This window comes from Triticum dicoccoides, chromosome 5A, assembly GCF_002162155.2.
Source record: "Triticum dicoccoides isolate Atlit2015 ecotype Zavitan chromosome 5A, WEW_v2.0, whole genome shotgun sequence".
Lineage (NCBI taxonomy): Eukaryota > Viridiplantae > Streptophyta > Magnoliopsida > Poales > Poaceae > Triticum > Triticum dicoccoides.
In genome coordinates, this window is record NC_041388.1 from 638,437,395 (window position 1) to 638,457,620 (window position 20,226).

The 20,226-nt window shown below is 46.2% G+C and overlaps 1 protein-coding gene across 1 annotated transcript; it reads right to left on the reverse strand.

Moving 5' to 3' along the window:
- Nucleotides 1-16,734: 16,734 nt before the first annotated feature.
- On the reverse strand, nucleotides 16,735-18,830 carry LOC119300281 (protein ALP1-like). The gene is made up of 5 exons (XM_037577299.1): nucleotides 18,656-18,830; nucleotides 18,388-18,440; nucleotides 17,722-18,222; nucleotides 17,406-17,631; nucleotides 16,735-17,323 (listed from the first exon to the last, which is right to left on the reverse strand). The coding sequence occupies exons 1-5, from the start codon at nucleotides 18,828-18,830 to the stop codon at nucleotides 16,866-16,868; spliced, it is 1,413 nt and encodes a 470-aa protein (XP_037433196.1). The 3' UTR covers nucleotides 16,735-16,865.
- Between the last annotated feature and the right edge of the window lie 1,396 nt (nucleotides 18,831-20,226).

Genomic DNA, 20,226 nt, shown 5'->3' on the forward strand with positions numbered 1-20,226 from the left:
GCACCTGGAGACAAACCGGATTGAGGCACCAGGACCAGGGGGGACAGTCCAACCTCGCCTGATGGAACCTCCTCAGCAGAACATTGTGATTCTTCCACCGGTCCAGACGCCCCCAGGTCATTATTCTAATCCTATGGACAACCTTGTTGCGGCCGCCGCGCGATTAGAGGCTATCCCAGTCGAAGGGGACTCTCCGCAAGCGATAGAGACGCGCCGGGTTAAGGAGCTTCTCCGGACCGCGCTGATTCAGCAGGAAGCATACTCGTACAGCCGTGATCGGATTCACTCTACGCCCCGTCCAAGCCGGAGCTATAGCAGGCGCATGGATGAACTGGCCATATCGAGCAATGTGCGAGGCCGTGAAGCAGCCCATGGCAATAGCCCGGCAGGCGGTGTTCGCGATGCACAGGATGTGGTGGACCGGGCCCGGGCACGGAGGGAAGCCGAGTTAGCAGCGCAGGATGATGCGGATCAACTTACACCGGTTCGCCCTACCACCTTCGCCGGACCAGGAGTCGCATCCACTTTGGGAGTGCCTTGTTTAATCCCCGCTTTACGCAATGTGCGCCTGCCCAAAGATTTCAAGGGTCCACGCAAGGTGCCGAATTACACCGCTGATTTATCCCCTGAAGCGTGCATAGAGAGTTATGAGATGGCCATGGAGATGTTAGACGTGGATGAGACCGCATGTGCAAAATACTTCACCATGATGCTTGAAGGCACGGCGCATACCTGGTTGAAGAGCCTACCGCCCAATTCTGTCGGCTCATGGGCCCAGCTGCGGGCCCGGTTTATCCAGAATTTCAAGGATACGTGTAAACAGCCCAAATCCATAGTAGACCTGGCGGCTTGTGTCTAGGGGGAAGGAGAATCGATGACCCATTGGGTGCGCCGCGTTTCGGAAATCTTGCACTCGTCCGACAGGATTAATGCTGACTCTGCGATCTTAACCCTGGAAGGCAACTGCCGGTTTGAGCCTTTAAAATTGAAATTGGGACGCATGAAGCGGTTCTGTAATGACATGGGAACCCTCATGGCCGCTCTAGTGAAGTATGCTGATTCGGACAGTACCAAGGATCCCGAGACTGATGATGATGAAGCAGGGAAGGGAAAGAAGAATAGCAACTCCAGACAGCAGCAGTATAAACCGGCGGGTCATGGAAACGGAGGCAAGCGCAAGGCGGATGGCAGCATGGACTTTGTGGCTAACACTAATGCACAGGACAGGGGGCAGCGGCGCAGAGGTAAAGCGGCAAATCGTAATGGGGCTCCCAATCCTAACGCAAGCCGCTTGAGTTATTTGATGAATCAGCCTTGCCTGAAGCACGGGACGAAGGAGGCGCCGGCTAACCATCTTTGGAAGGATTGTTATATCATGCAGGAGTTTAAAAACTCTAATGCCTTCCGGTATGATCACGGGTCAGGTGGCGGTTCAGGATCCGGTTTTTGTGGGCCGGATCACGATGGAGCTTCCGGTTCAGGTCGCAATCAAGGCGGTCACAATCACCAGAATAAACAGAACGACCACCACCAGCAGCAGCAGCAGCAGTCGGGTTATCAGAGCTAGCCAAAACAGTTGAACAATGGGCAATATCATGTTTTCACAACTAGCTTGGATAAACGCGACCAAAAACTCCACAAGCGAGCGGTGAATTCTGCTGAACCGGCCTTACCACGTTATTTGCGTTGGTCGGAGCAGCCTATCGTATGGAGCAGAGAGGATCATCCGCCCCGGGTTGATAATCCGGGCCAGCTAGCATTAGTGGTAGACCCTCAGGTGGGGGGTTATAAATTCACCAAGGTACTCATGGATGGAGGAAGCAGTATTAACATACTATACTATGAGACATTCCGTCGCATGGGTTTAACAAACAAAGATCACAGACCATCTAAAACGGTGTTCCATGGGGTGGTGCCTGGCAAATCTGCATATCCTATTGGTAAGATAGCCCTGGACGTGGCTTTTGGGGACGAGCACGACTCCCGGTCCGAAAAACTAACATTTGAGGTGGTGAAGATCCGGAGCCCATATCATGCCTTATTTAGCTGGCCGGCTTACGCCAAGTTAATGGCGCGGCCTTGTTATATCTACTTGCAGCTCAAGATGCCGGGTTACAAGGGGACAATAATGGTTCATGGGAGCCGTAGGGTCGCTTTGGAATGTGAGGAAGGTGATGCGGCTTATGCAGAGTCGGTCTGTGCCACGGAGGAGTTGAAGTACTATAAGGACAATGTTGATCCAGCGGACATGACTCCTTTGAAGAAGCCAACTACAGAGCATGATTCGGATCTGAAGTTCAAATCGGCAGCCGAGACCAAGCTTGTTGACTTCGTCCCCGGCGATTCGTCCAAGCAGTTCACTGTCAGTGCCAATTTGGATCCCAAATAGGAAAGCGCGCTCATCGAGTTCATCCGTGAGAATCGGGACATCTTCGCATGGAAACCATCCGACATGCCAGGTGTACCGAGGGAACTCGCTGAGCACACTCTTAATGTGGATCCTAGGTATAAACCGGTGAAGCAATTCCTCCGCCGGTTTAACGAAGAAATGCAAAAGGCCATTGGAGAGGAAGTGGCCAGGCTTTTGGCAGCTGGCTTTATCATTGAGGTGTTCCATCCAGAGTGGCTTGCTAATCCGGTGCTGGTTCTTAAGAAAAATGGCACTTGGTGTATGTGTGTGGATTACACAGATCTTAACAGGGCCTGTCCAGCGGATCCTTTTGCCCTCCCCCGCATTGACCAGATCATTGATGCCACGGCGGGTTGTGAGCGTTTGAGTTTTTTGGATGCATACTCTGGATATCATCAGATCAAAATGGCGGTTAAGGACCAGGAGAAAACAGCGTTTATTACTCCCTTTGGAGCCTTCTGCTATGTATCTATGCCCTTCGGACTCAAGAGTGCCCAAGCCACCTATCAACGGTGTGTACAGAATTGCCTGCATAAACAGATCGGCCGCAATGTGCACGCCTATGTGGATGATATTGTAGTAAAATCAAGGCAGAAGGAGACGCTGGTGGATGACTTGAAGGAAACCTTTGACAACTTGCGAGTTTACAAGATGATGCTTAATCCGGCCAAGTGTGTCTTTGGTATTCCGGCAGGCAAGCTACTAGGTTTCCTGGTGTCTAATAGAGGAATTGAGGCTAATCCGGAGAAGATTACAGCTATCACCTCCCTGGCTAAACCGAAGTGCATCAATGATGTTCAGCGCTTGGCGGGCCAAATCGCCGCACTAAGCCGGTTTATCAGCCGCCTCGGAGAAAAGGCCATTCCTTTGTACCAAATGCTGAGGAAGACAGACCATTTCATTTGGAGTCCGACTGCTGATGAAGCATTTGAGGACTTGAAGAGGCAGTTAGCCAATCCGCCTGTCCTTGCAGCTCCGGTCGACAAGGAGCCACTATTATTATACGTAGCAGCCAATGCTCGGGCAGTTAGCGTGGCTATTGTGGTGGAACGCAAGGAGGCAGGCAAGGAGTATCCGGTTCAGCGGCCGGTTTATTATATCAGCGAAGTGCTTATTGAATCCAAGCAAAGGTATCCGCATTGGCAGAAGCTGGTCTATGGTGTTTTCATGGCCAGTCGGAAGTTGAAGCAGTATTTTCAAGGGCACCCCATCACAGTGGTCAGTTCAGCTCCCTTGGGTGACATCATACAGAACCGAGAGGCGACTGGCCGGATTGCCAAGTGGGCTATAGAGCTTGGGCCACACGGACTGAAGTATGTACCTCGGACGGCGGTGAAGTCTCAAGCACTTGTTGATTTCATCAATGATTGGACGGAGTTACAAGCACCAGAGGAGAAGCCGGATCACACATATTGGACTATTCATTTTGATGGATCCAGGCAACTGGAAGGCTCGGGGGCTGGAGTCGTATTAACTTCCCCACGAGGTGATAAGTTTTGTTATGTTCTCCGCTTAATGTTCCCTTGTACTAATAATGCAGCTGAGTACGAAGCCTTGCTCCATGGTCTCCGGATGGCTAAAGAGATGAACTTAAGCCGGGTTAAGTGCTTCGGTGACTTGGACCTCGTGGCTCAACAGGTGTCTGGCACTTGGGATTCTAAGGACCCGCTCATGGCTGCATATCGTCGGGAGGTGGATAATATTGCGGGTTGTTTCAAGGGTTATCAAGTGGATCATGTGGACCGTCGGAAGAATGAAGCGGCGGACGCTTTAAGCCGGTTGGGTTCTCAGTGAAAACCGGTCCCGCCTAATGTCTTTCTGGACGTGTTGCACAACCCGTCAGTCCAGCTCCCAGGTGAAGCGGATTTGGCTATTCCTGATCCAGAGGCTCAATTGGTGGCAGCACTGCATGCTATTCCGGATTGGACGGTTCCTTATCTTACGTACATGAACCGGGGGGAGTTACCAGAGGATGAGATTCTAGCCAGGTAGATAGTCCGGCGATCCAAGTCTATGACGATTGTTAATGGTGAATTGCATCATTGCAGTGTATCAGGGGCGTTTCAACGTTGTGTTTCTCCTGAGGAAGGCTGTGAAATATTAAAAGAAATCCATGAAGGGGATTGTGGACATCACGCCGGTTCAAAGTCTCTGGTAGCAAAGGCGTTTCGTCACGGGTTCTACTGGTTGACAGCGCATGCTGACGCGGAGGACTTGGTTAAACGGTGTGATGGATGTCAGAAATTTTTAAGGCGTGCTCATGTGCCGGCTCAAGAATTGAGGATGATCCCAATAACGTGGCCGTTTGCAACTTGGGGGCTGGATATGGTCGGACCTTTTAAAAGATCCAAGGATAAGAAGACCCACCTTTTGGTGGCAGTTGACAAATTTACCAAGTGGGTTGAAGCGGAGCCTGTCAGCAAGTGTGATGCAGCAACAGCGGTGCAGTTCATCAAAAAGGTGATTTTCCGGTTTGGTTTTCCACACAGTATCATTACTGACAATGGTACCAATTTATCCAAGGGCGCTATGAAGGAGTTCTATGAACGTGAGCACATCCGACTTGACGTGTCGTCAGTGGCACACCCCCAGTCCAATGGACAGGCAGAACGAGCTAATCAGGAAATCTTGCGAGGCATCAAACCCCGGCTTATGGTCCCATTGCAAAGAACACCAGGATGTTGGGTTGAAGAGATACCATCTGTGTTATGGAGTATCAATACTACACCAAACCGGTCCACAGGATACACACCATTTTTCATGGTCTATGGAGCAGAGGCAGTTCGCCCTAGTGATATCCGGCACGATTCGCCTCGTGTGGCAGCTTATGTTGAAGCGGACAATGAAATAGCACGGCAAGACGCTTTGGACCTATTGGACGAGGAGCGTGATATAGCGGCTGCCCGTTCGGTGATTTACCAGCAAGATCTTCGTCGCTATCACAGTCGCCGGGTTAGAACCAGAACTTTTCAAGAAGGAGATTTGGTGCTTCGACTCATCCAAGATCAGACGGATATGCACAAGTTATCCCCACCTTGGGAGGGACCTTTCGTGGTCAGCAAGAATTTGCACAATGGGTCGTACTATCTGATTGATATTCGAGAGCATAAAGACTCACGTACATCAGAGGAGGAGACCAACAGGCCGTGGAATATAGCTCATCTTCGGCCTTACTACACTTGAGCCATCGGCTCTATCTATGTACATATCATGACAGTGTATATATTATCTTTGATATAATAAAACCGGAGCCTCAGCTAAAGCGGGGTCTGTGTCTTTCTTATCATGCGTGGTTACCTGGAGTGGTTCTGTTTTTAAAGCGGCCTCCGGTTTTCCCCTTGACATTTGCTTTTTATATATCACTTGGGGCCTTGGTCGTGTCCGAACCAACGCGACACCTTTTGATAGGCGACAGCCACCAGATCACTTGGGGACATGGTCACGTCTGAACCAGTCACGCCTCTTGATCGGCCTAAGGCCACAAAATCACTTGGGGGCTTGGTCGAACCCGAACCATTGCCACGCCTCTTGATATGGCATATATGCCACGAATCATTTGGGGACCTGGCTAACTTGAATCATTGTCACTCCTATTGGGGGCTTGGTCCTGTCCGACCATGGTAACACCATCTGATCAGCTCAGTATAGCATATTTTTTTGCAAATGGTTTTTATCATTGCCTTTGTTTCCATGTTATTTTCATGGTTTGTTTTTTGTTTTTGTTGGATTTTCTTTTATGTCAGCAAACACCCTTTTTCCGGTTCAGCCGATGGATTTGATTCCCCTTTAATCCGGAGAAGTATGCCCGGTTTGCCTTTTTCTTTTACGGGAGCTGTTTTTCCCCCCTTATTGACGGTAATGGTTTATAAAACCTCCGCTTCAAGCTTGGCTAAGCCAGCTTCATGCCCAGACATGGCAGGAAATATGAGTTGAAGTTTTTCGAACAAAAGCTTCAGTACTTATGCGCGAAGGCATATTCGAGGCAGAAGTATTAACTATTCTATTACAAAGCAGCACGGTGCCCAAATAAGATCATTGTTCTTTTGGAAAGATGCCAAAGACAGCTATCCAAACCGGCTTCCGGTTCAAGCCTGCTCCTCATCATCCGCAACTTCAGCTTCCTCGTCTCTACCCATTGGCTGGAAATCAACAGTGGTCCAGTCGATTCCCATTAAAGCTTGGAAAACAGCCTCTTCATGGATTAGGGAAGACGGTTCAATATCAGGAGCGTAAGTGTGCTTACAAATTGGAGGGATCAGATTCTCCGCTTCAAGAGTTGGGGCAGGCACTCGCTTGTTCTGGTCATTGTATTGTGCTTGATAATGCGTCAAGTCTGCCTCTTCAGCTAGCTGACAAGCCAGAGGGCGCACTGCACGGTTTATTGCCCTTAAATCCTCTTCGTTAAATTCAGAGCCATCTTCCTTCAGGCTGGGATAGCCTTGCGATGCTTCCACAGGGTCGAAATCTGGCACCCATGCCTTTGCCCGGATCAAGGCGTTAATAGCTCCGGTTCGAGCAGCAGATTTCTTCAGCTCCTCCATCCGGGCCGGAAGCATCGACAACCTGTTAAGAGTGTCCTGGATTAAAGAAGGTGCCGGGTTGTTATGAGAGGCTGTGGTGATGATCCGCTGGGCTCCGGTATATAATTGTTCCACTAAGGTGTAGGCAGCCTTCAGTTTCTTCCGCACATCATTTCCTAAGTGCCCAATGCGTGTGCCTACAACAATACAGGGACGGTCTCACACCGGATTTACATTACAGCAGGTTCAAATTATCACAGAAGTTAAAAGGAGCTTACCAAAGATTGCAGCGGTCATGGAGTGTATTTGCTGCTTTACGGCCGTAAGTTCATCCACCACCGGTTTAAGGGCAGCTTCAGCATTTTCCGCTCTTTTGGTTAAAGTGGCCTTCTCAGTGGCCCAATCAGCCCGCTCTTTCTTGAAGCCCTTCTTCAGCTGTTCAGCGGTGCTCAAGGCGCTGGTTAGTTCTTCCTTTACCTTGTCTGTTTCAGCCTGTTGGGTTTTGAAGGCCTCCTGCAAATCGGCAATCCGGTCCTCCTTGATTCTCACCTCAGCCTGCATACAGACAACATTTAGCTTTCAACAAACGGTCCAAAGAAATTGAAGTATCAACCACATAAACAAAGTTATACGCCTGATACTTGGGGGCTAATGCACCTTCAATTTTCATCAAGTTATTAGATTACGAAGTCCCAAGCTCAATACAGGTATTCAACTTGGCACTTGGGGGCTAATGGCTATTTGATCAAATTATGTTCTAAGGATAGTTTTTCTGTCCGAGCCCCGGTCTAATTCCGCTAAGTTAAACCGGCCCTTGGGGGCTATATTAATGGATTTCAAAAGTGTTAAGGATCATGTTCAAGTCCCGGTTTGACGAAGGCTGCAAACCGACCCTTGGGGGCTAGGAGGATTGGTGCAAAGGCAGGCAGTAAAGAAGTAAGTTACCTCAAATTTATCCCTCATCATTTTTACCAGACCAGCTTCACAGTCACGGCTAGTATAAAGCCGGTTTAGATAGCCGGAATGAAGATCTTGGGCACTCAGAGCAGCATATGTCTCTAGTTCAACATCCCATTTTTCTTTATTCAGAGCGGAAAAAATCCTCTTTTATGGTATGCTTGGTTAAGGTGACAGGATTCCCGGGTTCAAAGCGGCCTACACCGGTAATCACAACATCATCATCTTTGGACTCGCCGGTTTGTGTTAGTGTGATCGGTTTGTCAACAGGACTGTGGGATTTCTCAATCCGGACGGAGCTGACAGGCGGGTCAACAGAGACTGAAGTATTAATAGGCCTCTCTTCGGGAATAGCATCGTCTTGTAAAGGAGGATCATTGGGAATATCCTCAGGAGCAAATGCCTCAAGATCTGGCGTTTTGTCATGTTCTTGGGCTAAATCTTCTTCGGCCGCTTTATCCAGGCGGGCTTTCTTGCTCGGTTTAGGTTTGGCCCTGAAAGAAAACCAAAGAGTCAAGGAAAAGCATAAGCCATTACACAGTGTACTGGAAGCATATGTTCAGCTTAGCTTACCCAAGAACCGTTTTTAACGGTGGCAGCTGAGTGGCCGACGATTCACCAGAAGATGAATGAGAAGTAACCTGATAATTGGAGTCGGATGGGTTAAGAGGTTGACGGAAGAAACCCGCTTTAGGATGTAAATCAACAAAAAGGTCAGAGACCTCGGAGCGGCGTTTTCGAACCAGACTATTTGGTAAACCGGTGGAGGTAACTACCTGGCCACTGTGCCGGGTTGTGCGGCGAGCTTCATGTTGCTGAATCTTCATATGAAATTTAGGATCCAAATAAGCAAGAGGATGAGAAAATTTAACTTTCCGGTTTGCCTGTCGAAGTTTTGGCAAAGGCAGGATTTCTGAATCGGAAGAGAGAATAGTTACCTCAACGAATTCCGCATTGCTGGCTTCAGCGTCATCCTGACAAGCATCATCATCAATAAGGCGTGTAAAAAATAAGCCAAGCGAGTCAAGTTCTACCTCAAGGTCCGGGTTACCCACATCGTCATCAATAGCTGGATCAGGTGAAGCGGTGGTTTTTCTCTTATGAGCTGGCTTCTTAATAACCTTGGTCTTGGGACGGATTGGCCGCCCTGCTTTCTTCGTTTTGTCTTGAGGAAGCTTCTTGCTCCAAAACGGATTATCGCCCTGGATCAGCAGTAATTAAATGTCAAACATATAAAGCGGTAACCGGTTCAACAATAGAGCAATTAAAATATTACCGTTGGCGGTTTGTTGGTGGCGCAGTAAGGAGGCAGACCGGTTTGAGCACAGAGGTGCTCCGGTTCATTCAGCATCTTTTTCACAGATTCTGTGACTTCGTCATCGGGGAGTTGGATTTTAGTGTGTCGGAGTGGGTCATCGACACTATCAGTATACTTGCACATCAAATTGGAGCGCCGACTCAGAGGCAGTATGCTCCATGATATCCAACATCGTGCAAGATCTATTCCCGTTAAGCCGTTGGCCATAAAAGCTCGGAGCTTGGACAGTTGCGGAGCGTATTTAATTCTTTCCTTGGCGCTTAGTCTTTGTGAAAAAGGGTGCGTGTTGCTGAGCCGTTCCGGACGGAAACTAGGCAAGGGATTTTCATTGTCAGGGGAGGTATCCTTGCAATAAAACCAAGTTGCATTCCACTCCTTGGGGTGAGTATGGAGTTTGACGTGGGGATAAGTGATTTCCTTCCTCTTCTGAATGGCCATACCGCCCAATTCAGTGTTGGGGCCATCGGTGAATTCAGTGCGACGGTTTAAATGAAAGAGGTCTCTAAACAATTCGACTGAAGGCTCCTCTTGAAAGTATACCTCAGAGAGCACTTGAAAGTGGCATAGATTGGTAACAGAGTTGGGGCCAATATCCTGTGGACGGAGCTGAAAATTGGCTAACACATCCCGGTAAAATTTAGAGCCGGGCGGTTTGAAGCCCCGGGCCAAGTGATCTGCGAAGACCACGACCTCTCCTTCCTGGGGGGTAGGTGGACATTCATTTCCAAGAACCCTCCAGTGGATCGTATCTTTACTTTCTAAAGCGCCGATCAAGAATAGATCGTCCAACTGTGATTCTGTGACGCGAGAAGGAACCCAATTGCACTCATACACTTGTTTGGCCATGGCGAGATCTACAAGAAATAGGTGATCCAGTTCAAGAACATGCTGGGTAAAAGAAGGTGTTGATCCAAACTATGATAAACCGGTCTTCCACAATGCGGCATCATGTGGATTCTGGCGGTTCAACCAGGGGACTAATGGTATATACCGGTTTAGTAACTTTTTTCTATGATAAGTTAAACCGCCTGACCTAAGCATCGGAAGAAATTGAAGCTATGGACAACTAGGTATACAGAAACAGGTTTCACAAGATCTTATTACAGCCGCGGATCTACAGCGAGCTCACAAAAACAGAAAATATTCCGAAGAGTAAGGCGGAACGGAAGTGAACCATTGAGCGGGTATGTGCGTGAGATCTATGGGCTTAGATAAGAAATAACAGGCGGATGCTTAAAGATTACTACTGAACACAGCGGGAGTTTACAGATTCATCCAAGAGTCGGAATACAAGTATGAGCAAGTGACGAACACAGCACGAACATGGAACCCTAAGAACAGATCTAGGTCAAGAAGAGGAGAAAGCTTACTGGGAACGGAGAAGATGCGGAACGATACCGCAGTGCTCTGATGCGCTCAGGTTGATGCAGCGGCCCAAGACGAAGCAGAGGTCGACGGTGGCGGCGGAGCTCCAAGGCTGGCGACGCGAGGAAGACAAAGAAGAAGAGATGAGGGGAAAAGAAAGGAGATGACCATTCGGTCTTATTTATAAGGCAACAGAGTTAGGTCAAGCGCGCGGATCCAGGAGCTGCCGTTAAAAGAGGGCGTTATAAATGACAAATTTCATGATGACGTCATGCCGGTTTACAACAACCAGAAATGATGACAACATGGCGGTTTACCAATTACCAGAAGATGTCCAAGACACAAGATTTTGTGAAGGATTGACATGAACCAGTTCAAATCAATCTGGGGCCTAATGTTGGGGATATTACCACTAGGTGTAAACCGGCCTACTTGGGCCGGGTTAACTTCATTAGTGGTATAAGCAGATGAAGGCCCAAGGCCTATAGTCAGTTTAGAATCTGTAGCCGTAAACCAACCTGATGTATAACTTGTATTGTAAGTTAGGAATAGAGAGATACCAACCGGGATACGAGTATGAACCGGTTGGGACTCTATGGACCGACGGGCGTCACCCGTGTATATAAGGGGACGACCCGGCGGCGGTTCAGGATAGACAACGACAACTCGAGCCTGGGCGAAGCTTGTTTGCTCCCTAGCCATCGAGACCATATCAATTCCATCACAACTAGACGTAGGCTTTACCTTCATCGAAGGGGCCGAACTAGTATAAAACCCTCGTGTCTTTGTGTCTGCTTTAACCCCTTCAAGTAAACCCGTAGAGATGGCTCCACGACTAAGTCCTTTCACTAGGACATCTGCCGTGACAAATCCACGACAGAGTGACAAATCCCAGTCTCAATTCGTGCCAACCCAACAGACACTTTCGGAGATACCTGTAATGTACCTTTATAGTCACCTAGTTACGTTGTGACGTTTGGCACACCCAAGGCACTCCTACGGTATCCGGGAATTGCACAATCTCATGGTCTAAGGAAATGATACTTGACATTTAGAAAAGCTACAGCAAACGAACTACATGATCTTTGAGCTAAGCTTAGGATTGGGTCTTGTCCATCACATCATTCTCCTAATGATGTGATCCCATTATCAATGACATCCAATGTCCATAGTCAGGAAACCATGACTATCTTTTGATCAACGAGCTAGTCAACTAGAGGCTCACTAGGGACGTGTTGTGGTCTATGTATTCACACATATATTATGATTTCCGGATAACACAATTATAGCATGAACAATAGACAATTATCATGAACAAAGAAGTATAATAATAACCATTTTATTATTGCCTCTAGGGCATATTTCCAACAGTCTCCCACTTGCACTAGAGTCAATATTCTAGTTACATTGTGATGAATCGAACACCCATGCAGTTCTGGTGTTGATCATGTTTTGCTCTAGGGAGAGGTTTAGTCAACGGATCTGCCACATTCAGGTCCGTATGTACTTTACAAATCTCTATGTCTCCATTTTGAACACTTTCACGAATGGAGTTGAAGCAACGCTTGATATGCCTGGTCTTCCTGTGAAACCTGGGCTCCTTGGCAAGGGCAATAGCTCCAGTGTTGTCACAGAAGAGAGTCATCAGGCCCGACGCATTGGGTATGACTCCTAGGTCGGTAATGAACTCCTTCACCCAGACTGCTTCTTGTGCTGCCTTCGAGGTTGCCATGTACTCCGCTTCACATGTAGATCCCGCCACAACGCTTTGCTTGCAACTGCACCAGCTTACTGCCCCACCATTCAAAATATACACGTATCCGGTTTGTGACTTAGAGTCATCCAGATCTGTGTCGAAGCTAGCATCGACGTAACCCTTTACGATGAGCTCTTCGTCACCTCCATAAATGAGAAACATTTCCTTAGTCCTTTTCAGGTACTTCAGGATATTCTTGACTGTTGTCCAGTGTTCCATGCCGGGATTACTTTGGTACCTTCCTACCAAACTTACGACAATGTTTACATCAGGTCTGGTACACAACATAGCATACATGATAGACCCTATGGCCGAGGCATAGGGGACGACACTCATCTTTTCTCTATCTTCCGCCGTGGTCGGGCATTGAGCCGTGCTCAATCTCGTACCTTGCAATACAGGCAAGAACCCCTTCTTTGACTGATCCATTTTGAACTTCTTCAATATCTTGTCAAGGTACATACTCTGTGAAAGGCCAATGAGGCGTCTCGATCTATCTCTATAGATCTTGATGCCTAATATATAAGCAGCTTCTCCAAGGTCCTTCATTGAAAAACACTTGTTCAAGTAGGCCTTTATGCTTTCCAAGAATTCTATATCATTTCCCATCAATAGTATGTCATCCCCATACAATATGAGAAATGCTACAGAGCTCCCACTCACTTTCTTGTAAATGCAGGCTTCTCCATAAGTCTGCATAAACCCAAACACTTTGATCATCTCATCAAAACGAATGTTCCAACTCCGAGATGCTTGCTCCAGCCCATAAATCGAGCGTTGGAGCTTGCACACCTTGTCAGCATTCTTAGGATCGACAAAACCTTCCGGCTGCATCATATACAATTCTTCCTTAATGAAACCATTAAGGAATGCCGTTTTGACGTCCATTTTCCATATCTCATAATAATAGAATGCGGCAATTGCTAACATGATTCGGATGGACTTCAGCTTCGCTACGGGTGAGAAAGTCTCATCGTAGTCAACTCCTTGAACTTGTCGATAACCCTTAGTGACAAGCCGAGCTTTATAGATGGTCACATTACCATCTGCGTCTGTCTTCTTCTTAAAGATCCATTTATTTTCTATGGCTCGCCGATCATCAGGCAAGTCAATTAAAGTCCATAGTTCATTTTCATACATGGATCCTATCTCAGATTTCATGGCTTCCAGCCATTTGTCGGAATCCGGGCCCGCCATCGCTTCTTCATAGTTCGAAGGTTCACCGTTGTCTAACAACATGATTTCCAAGACAGGGTTGCCGTACCACTCTGGTGCGGAACATGTCCTCGTGGACCTATGAAGTTCAGTAGTAACTTGATCCGAAGCTTCATGGTCATCGTCATTAACTTCCTCTCTAGTCGGTGCAGGCACCTCAGGAACATTTTCTTGAGTTTCGCCACTTACCGGTTCAAGAGGTAATACTTCATCAAGTTCTACTTTCCTCCCACTTATTTCTTTTGAGAGAAACTCTTTCTCTAGAAAGGACCCATTCTTGGCAACAAAGATCTTGCCTTCGGATCTGAGGTAGAAGGTATACCCAACAGTTTCTTTAGGGTATCCTATGAATACACATTTTTCCGACTTGGGTTCGAGCTTTTCAGGTTGAAGTTTCTTGACATAAGCATCGCATCCCGAAACTTTTAGAAATGACAGCTTAGGTTTCTTCCCAAACCATAATTCATACGGTGTCATCTCAACGGATTTTGACGGAGCCCTATTTAAAGTGAATGCGGCAGTCTCTAAAGCATAGCCCCAAAATGACAGCGGTAAATTGGTAAGAGACATCATAGATCGCACCATATCTAATAGAGTGCGATTACGACATTCGGACACACCATTACGCTGAGGTGTTCCAGGCGGCGTGAGTTGTGAAACTATTCCACATTTTCTTAAGTGTGTGCCAAATTCGTGACTCAAGTATTCTCCCCCACGATCTGATCGCAAGAACTTGATTTTCCTGTCACGTTGATTCTCAACCTCACTCTGAAATTCCTTGAACTTTTCAAAGGTCTTAGACTTGTGTTTCATTAAGTAGACATACCCATATCTACTCAAGTCATCAGTGAGGGTGAGAACATAACGATCGCCACAGCGAGCCTCAACACTCATTGGACCGCACACATCAGTATGTATGATTTCCAATAAGTTGGTTGCTCGCTCCATTGTCCAGAGAACAGAGTCTTGGTCATTTTACCCATGAGGCATGGTTCGCACGTGTCAAATGATTCATAATCAAGAGACTCTAAAAGTCCATCTGCATGGAGCTTCTTCATGCGTTTGACACCTATGTGACCAAGGCGGCAGTTCCACAAGTATGTGGGACTATCATTATCAACCTTACATCTTTTGGTATTCACACTATGAATATGTGTAGCATTACGCTCGAGATTCATTAAGAATAAACCATTCACCATCGGAGCATGACCATAAAACATATCTCTCATATAAATAGAACAACCATTATTCTCGGATTTAGGATGTGTTTGGTTGCATGGACAAGCTAGGGTGGTTGTGGGTATCCCCAACTAGGTGGCTAGGGATAGCCCTTTTTTCTGTTTGGTTGGAAGGGTAGGGTTATCCCATGTTTTGTTTGGTTCAGAGGATGAAACATGGTTGAGGATAGCCATCGGAGGGTTTGGTTCGAGGGATGAATGAAGGATAAGGGTTGTTGTAATCTTTTTTACTTGAGATGGTGTGATTACCCTCACAATTTGCACTTTTTCAATGGAAGGAAGAAAAAAAACAGTATGTACAGTCATAATTTCGAAAATTTTAACTTTTTCACAACAAACCAAAACAAAACGGCAGTCAAAATTTTGAACTTCATCACATAAGCTGAACATTCCATACATAAGTGAGGTGCACATAACTCATAGTTCAACATTCCATAGAGTACTACTAGAACTTAATAGTTACACAACCCATAGTTATGGTCTGGGTTGTCAAAAGAGCTAATCCATACAACCCATAGTTACTGTTTTGGGTGCATCAAAAGTACATGTCAATCACTAGTTTGCTACATATGCACCCACCATCCTCATGCTTTAGGAAAGGTACTCTTAACATACCTAGAAACCCAAACCTTCCTTTGATCATCTTCCAACACCTTGAATGCCATAGCAACATGAGGATTGTCAACCAATTATGCATAGTAATGAGCAAGGTAATCCAAACTAAACCCAGGGAGTACTTTCATGCTCTCCCAAAGACTATCTATGGCGTTGTTCTCGGTGCTAGAACTCTTCTCTATCGCAATAGCAATTCTTTCACTAGATGCAAGTATGGTGGCATGCAACCTGTCTTCCGCACAAGGATTTGGTTTGGCTTTTTTTGGTTTGGAACCGGATGAACCTGCATTGGTTGATTGTGCAACCTCTTCATGTGGGGCAGTGGGTTTCTTGGTTGTCTCTTCTTCAAGATTAACCACTTCTGTAGCAAGAGGGTCACTTGAGTCTTTTGCATATTGCCCTGTAGCCATGCTCCCTCCAGCTATATTCACCATCTCCTTATAATGAATAATAGTCTTGTTAAGGTATTGTTCGTCCTCTGGATGAGCCTTGTCGAAACAAAAAAAGTAATTTCAGTAAGTATTTGGACATAAAGGAAGAATTTCAGCAAGTATTTGAGCATATAGGAAGAATTTCAGCAAGTGTTTGAGCATATAGGAAGAATTTCAGCAAGTATTTGAGCATATAGAAACAATTTTAGCAAGTATTCGAGCATATAGGAAGAATTTCAGCAAGTATTTAAGCATATAGGGAGAATTTCAGCAAGTGTTTGAGCATATAGGAAGAATTTCAGCAAGTGTTGGAGCATATAGGAAGAATTTCAGCAAGTATTTGAGCATATAGAAACAATTTCAGCAAGTATTTGAGCATATAGGAATAATTTCAGCAAGTATTCAAGGCATATATAAATAATTCCAGCAAGTATTTGAGCATATAGGAAGAATTTCAGCAAGTATTTGACTTCACAAAAATCCATTACAGCAAAGTAAGTTCATGATCAAGAAAAATAGTTACCTTAACATGATTTGTGTAATGCACATGATCAAGAACAATCATAGACTTGTCCTCATCCCATAGTGCACCACTCAACTCCTTGAGTTTCACTATTTTCTGCAGTTTCCTCTTCCATGTCCTATTATGATTTTTGATCTGATCTCCATTCAAGCTAAGTTGGAAATTCTCATTCAAAGCAATGTCACAATTGTTGAGCTGTGATTGCTTGAATGCAGTACCTGTTCTATTGCCACTAGAGACCAAATCACTTAGCCATGTTAGCATGAACTTGGACATGGTGGGTGACCATGAAACTTGCTTAGCCATTTCCTACAATTTCCAGCAAGGGTTTGGACATTGAGAAAGTAACTTAAATAGTAATTACAAATAGTAACAAAGTACAATAATTCAGCAAATAATAGTCATTACAAATAGTAATTTCAACAAATAATATGTCCTTACAAATAAGTTCCAGCACACAGAATAGTTCAACAAAGTACAATAATTCATCACAACGACCTAAATGACATAGTAGTTACTACATATTTTGACCTTGCAAATGGTTTTGTCGGTCTTCCCACATTTGATCAGCATGTCCTTGCCTAAAACTAGCCATGTATGCATGTTCATGTGCTTGACCACTTGATGACGAAGCATGAGTAATATTTGGCACCCATTCATCCTCGGGTATGATATATTCATCTATCCCATCATTTATAACCCAATTGTGAATAATGCAACAAGCCACAACAATGTCAACTTGTGTTGGAAATAGAAAGAATGGGGTGGCATCATCAAGTATCTTGAATCTTCTCTTCAATGAGCCAAATGCACGTTCTACGGTCACACGAAGAGAAGAATGCCTAAGGTTGAACAGCTCCTTCTCGTTTTGCACGGGGTTGTTTCCCCACTCATTCAAGTGATACCTCACGCCACGAAAAGGAGGCAAAAAACCCGGTTTGGCTCCATATCCAGCATCAACTAGATAAAATTTTCCTAAACAAGGGACATTCAGGTTACTTGGTTATATATATAAATACCCCATTGACAATACAGATGTATATAGTTCATCTATTACCTTGTGGGACACGTAGACCATTCTCACGTTCTAAAGCATCACGTAAAACTAGAGCATCATGTGCTGTCCCCTCCCAACCGGCCAAAACATATGTGAATCGAAGGTCAAGATCTACAGCCGCCATCACATTTTGAGTAGCATAAGTCTTTCTACCATGAAAGGCAGCCTCCATATCCGGTGTAACGGAGGCTCGCACATGTGTGCCATCAATAGCTCCAATACAATCCTATTTGGTGAAAACAAAACCCAAAAATTAGGATCTAAACAAATTCATGCCTACAATGACAAAATATAGTTGTCACTCCGTCTCACGTACCTTAAAGTATGGATCCCACCGGTAGTTTCCTTCTATTTTGGTTTGGGTCTCCAATGAAGGCTTCCTAATAAGGTCATCTCGAAGCTCACCAATGGCATGGAGTACCCTTTTGAAGTAACGGCTCACAACTTCACCGGATCTACCAAAATTGGCGGCAATTACCCTATTTCTAATGTTGTGCCCAACGGTGTGCAGGAACATTGCTAGTTGTTGCTCAACAGTCAAGTGTATTGTGTCATTTAGCAAGTTGCGATCCCTAAACAGTTGACAAAACCTAAAGAAAGGTTCTCTCCGAAGCCTAAGCATGTTCACACAAGTTTTGTCATTCTTCCATATTTTGTTGTCAAAATAGTCTCTTCTCATCCTATCTCTCTCATCAATTGGGGCATACTTAATTGCTTCTCTTCTTTTTCTTTTTCTGGATTGAACAACCAATGTTATCATGTTGATAAACCATTGTGCCGCAGCCGCATAAATTAACATCTTTATTTTTCTGTCCATCTACACAATTACAAATGATACTTTAACATGTTAACAAGAATAATTCAATAGCACACAATCTGTCTACAAGAAGCCAATTATTCAGAGGTAAATCAACATTCTTTTCTACTGTCAAATATTTCAGAAAAAGAAATAGGGGGTTAGACAGTGGGGTGTATGTGTTACCTCAATTGAAGGAGTTGTGCTACCAGAAGTGCTCACGGTGACCTTGAAATATCCTGCAATAGTAGATAATATACAATCAGTTCCCACAAAAAAATACAGATAATATAGATCAGTCTTGTACACACACACATGAGCAGACTCTAGCACACACACTCATGAACATTATGCATCAGTTTGCAACAGTAAACTTCAGAACACACACACGCCGATGCAGCCGAGCGGATTCAGCCGTGCACATGCAGCCGAGCGCGGCACCGTATGCACTTGCGCTCGCCGTGGAGAAGCTCCCGTGTGCACTTGCGCCGCTCGTCGGAGAATCCTTCTCCACCTCCACCTACAGGCCCTGGTGGCGAGCTCCTTCCATGGCCAGGCTCCCCACGGTGGGCATGGGTGGCCTCCTGGTGCCACTCGCGCCTCCTCAAGCCCCCAGCCGCCGTCCTCATTCAGATCTCGCACCGCCGCCTCAAATCTAGCCAACGTCGCCCCCGTGCACACCCTTCGCAACGACCAACCGACACACGCGATTGATGGAGGTGGGGAGATAGAAGGAAAGGAGGAGAGAGGGAAAGAGTAGAGGATTCACCTCTCGCCGGCCTCTCTGCTAGATGCGCCGCCGCCGCTATCGCCGCCGCTCACGGAAGAGGGAGATGAGTAATGGGGAAAGTGAGGGTTTCACGGGGGGTGAGTGGGGGTCAATACGCGAAAATATTGTTTCGCGCCAGGACGAAGCGACGCGCGCGCGGGGTGGCTGCCGCGACCCGCTCGTTTTTCGCGGGTGACCCCAGCCCCGTTTTGGCGAATATTCGAGGCATCTGGTTGCCCCTATCCTCCCTCGCCTCGGATCCAAATGTGTGACGTCCCCCGGATAAAAGGGCTATCCCTGTCCCTCAGAGGATATCCCTGCAACCAAACACATCCTTAAATGAGTAACCATCTCGAATTAAACGAGATCCTGATACAATGTTCATGCTCAAAGCTGGCACTAAATAACAATTATTGAGGTTTAAAACTAATCCCATAGGTAAATGTAGAGGTAGCGTGCCAACGGCGATCACATCGACCTTGGAACCATTCCTGACGCGCATCGTCACCTCGTCCTTCGCCAGTCTCCGATTATTCCGCAGCTCCTACTTTGAGTTACAAATGTGAGCAACTGCACCGGTATCAAATACCCAGGAGCTACTACGAGTACTGGTAAGGTACACATCAATTACATGTATATCACATATACCTTTCGTGTTGCCGGCCTTCTTGTCCGCTAAGTATTTGGGGCAGTTCCGCTTCCAGTGACCACTTCCCTTGCAATAAAAACACTCAGTCTCGGGCTTGGGTCCATTCTTTGGCTTCTTCCCGGCAGCTTGCTTACCGGACGCGGCAACTCCCTTGCCGTCCTTCTTGAAGTTCTTTTTACCCTTGCCTTTCTTGAACTTAGTGGTTTTATTCACCATCAACACTTGATGTTCCTTTTTGATTTCCACCTCTGCTGATTTCAGCATTGAATATACCTCAGGAATGGCCTTTTCCATCCCCTGCATATTGAAATTCATCACAAAGCTCTTGTAGCTTGGTGGAAGCGACTGAAGGATTCTGTCAATGACCACGTCATCCGGGAGATTAACTCCCAGCTGAGTCAAGCGGTTATGCAACCCAGACATTTTGAGTATGTGCTCACTGACAGGACTATTTTCCTCCATCTTACAGCTGAAGAACTTGTCGGAGACTTCATATCTCTCGACCCGGGCATGATCTTGAAAAACCATTTTCAGCTCTTCGAACATCTCATATGCTCCGTGTCTCTCAAAACGCTTTTGGAGCCCCGGTTCTAAGCTGTAAAGCATG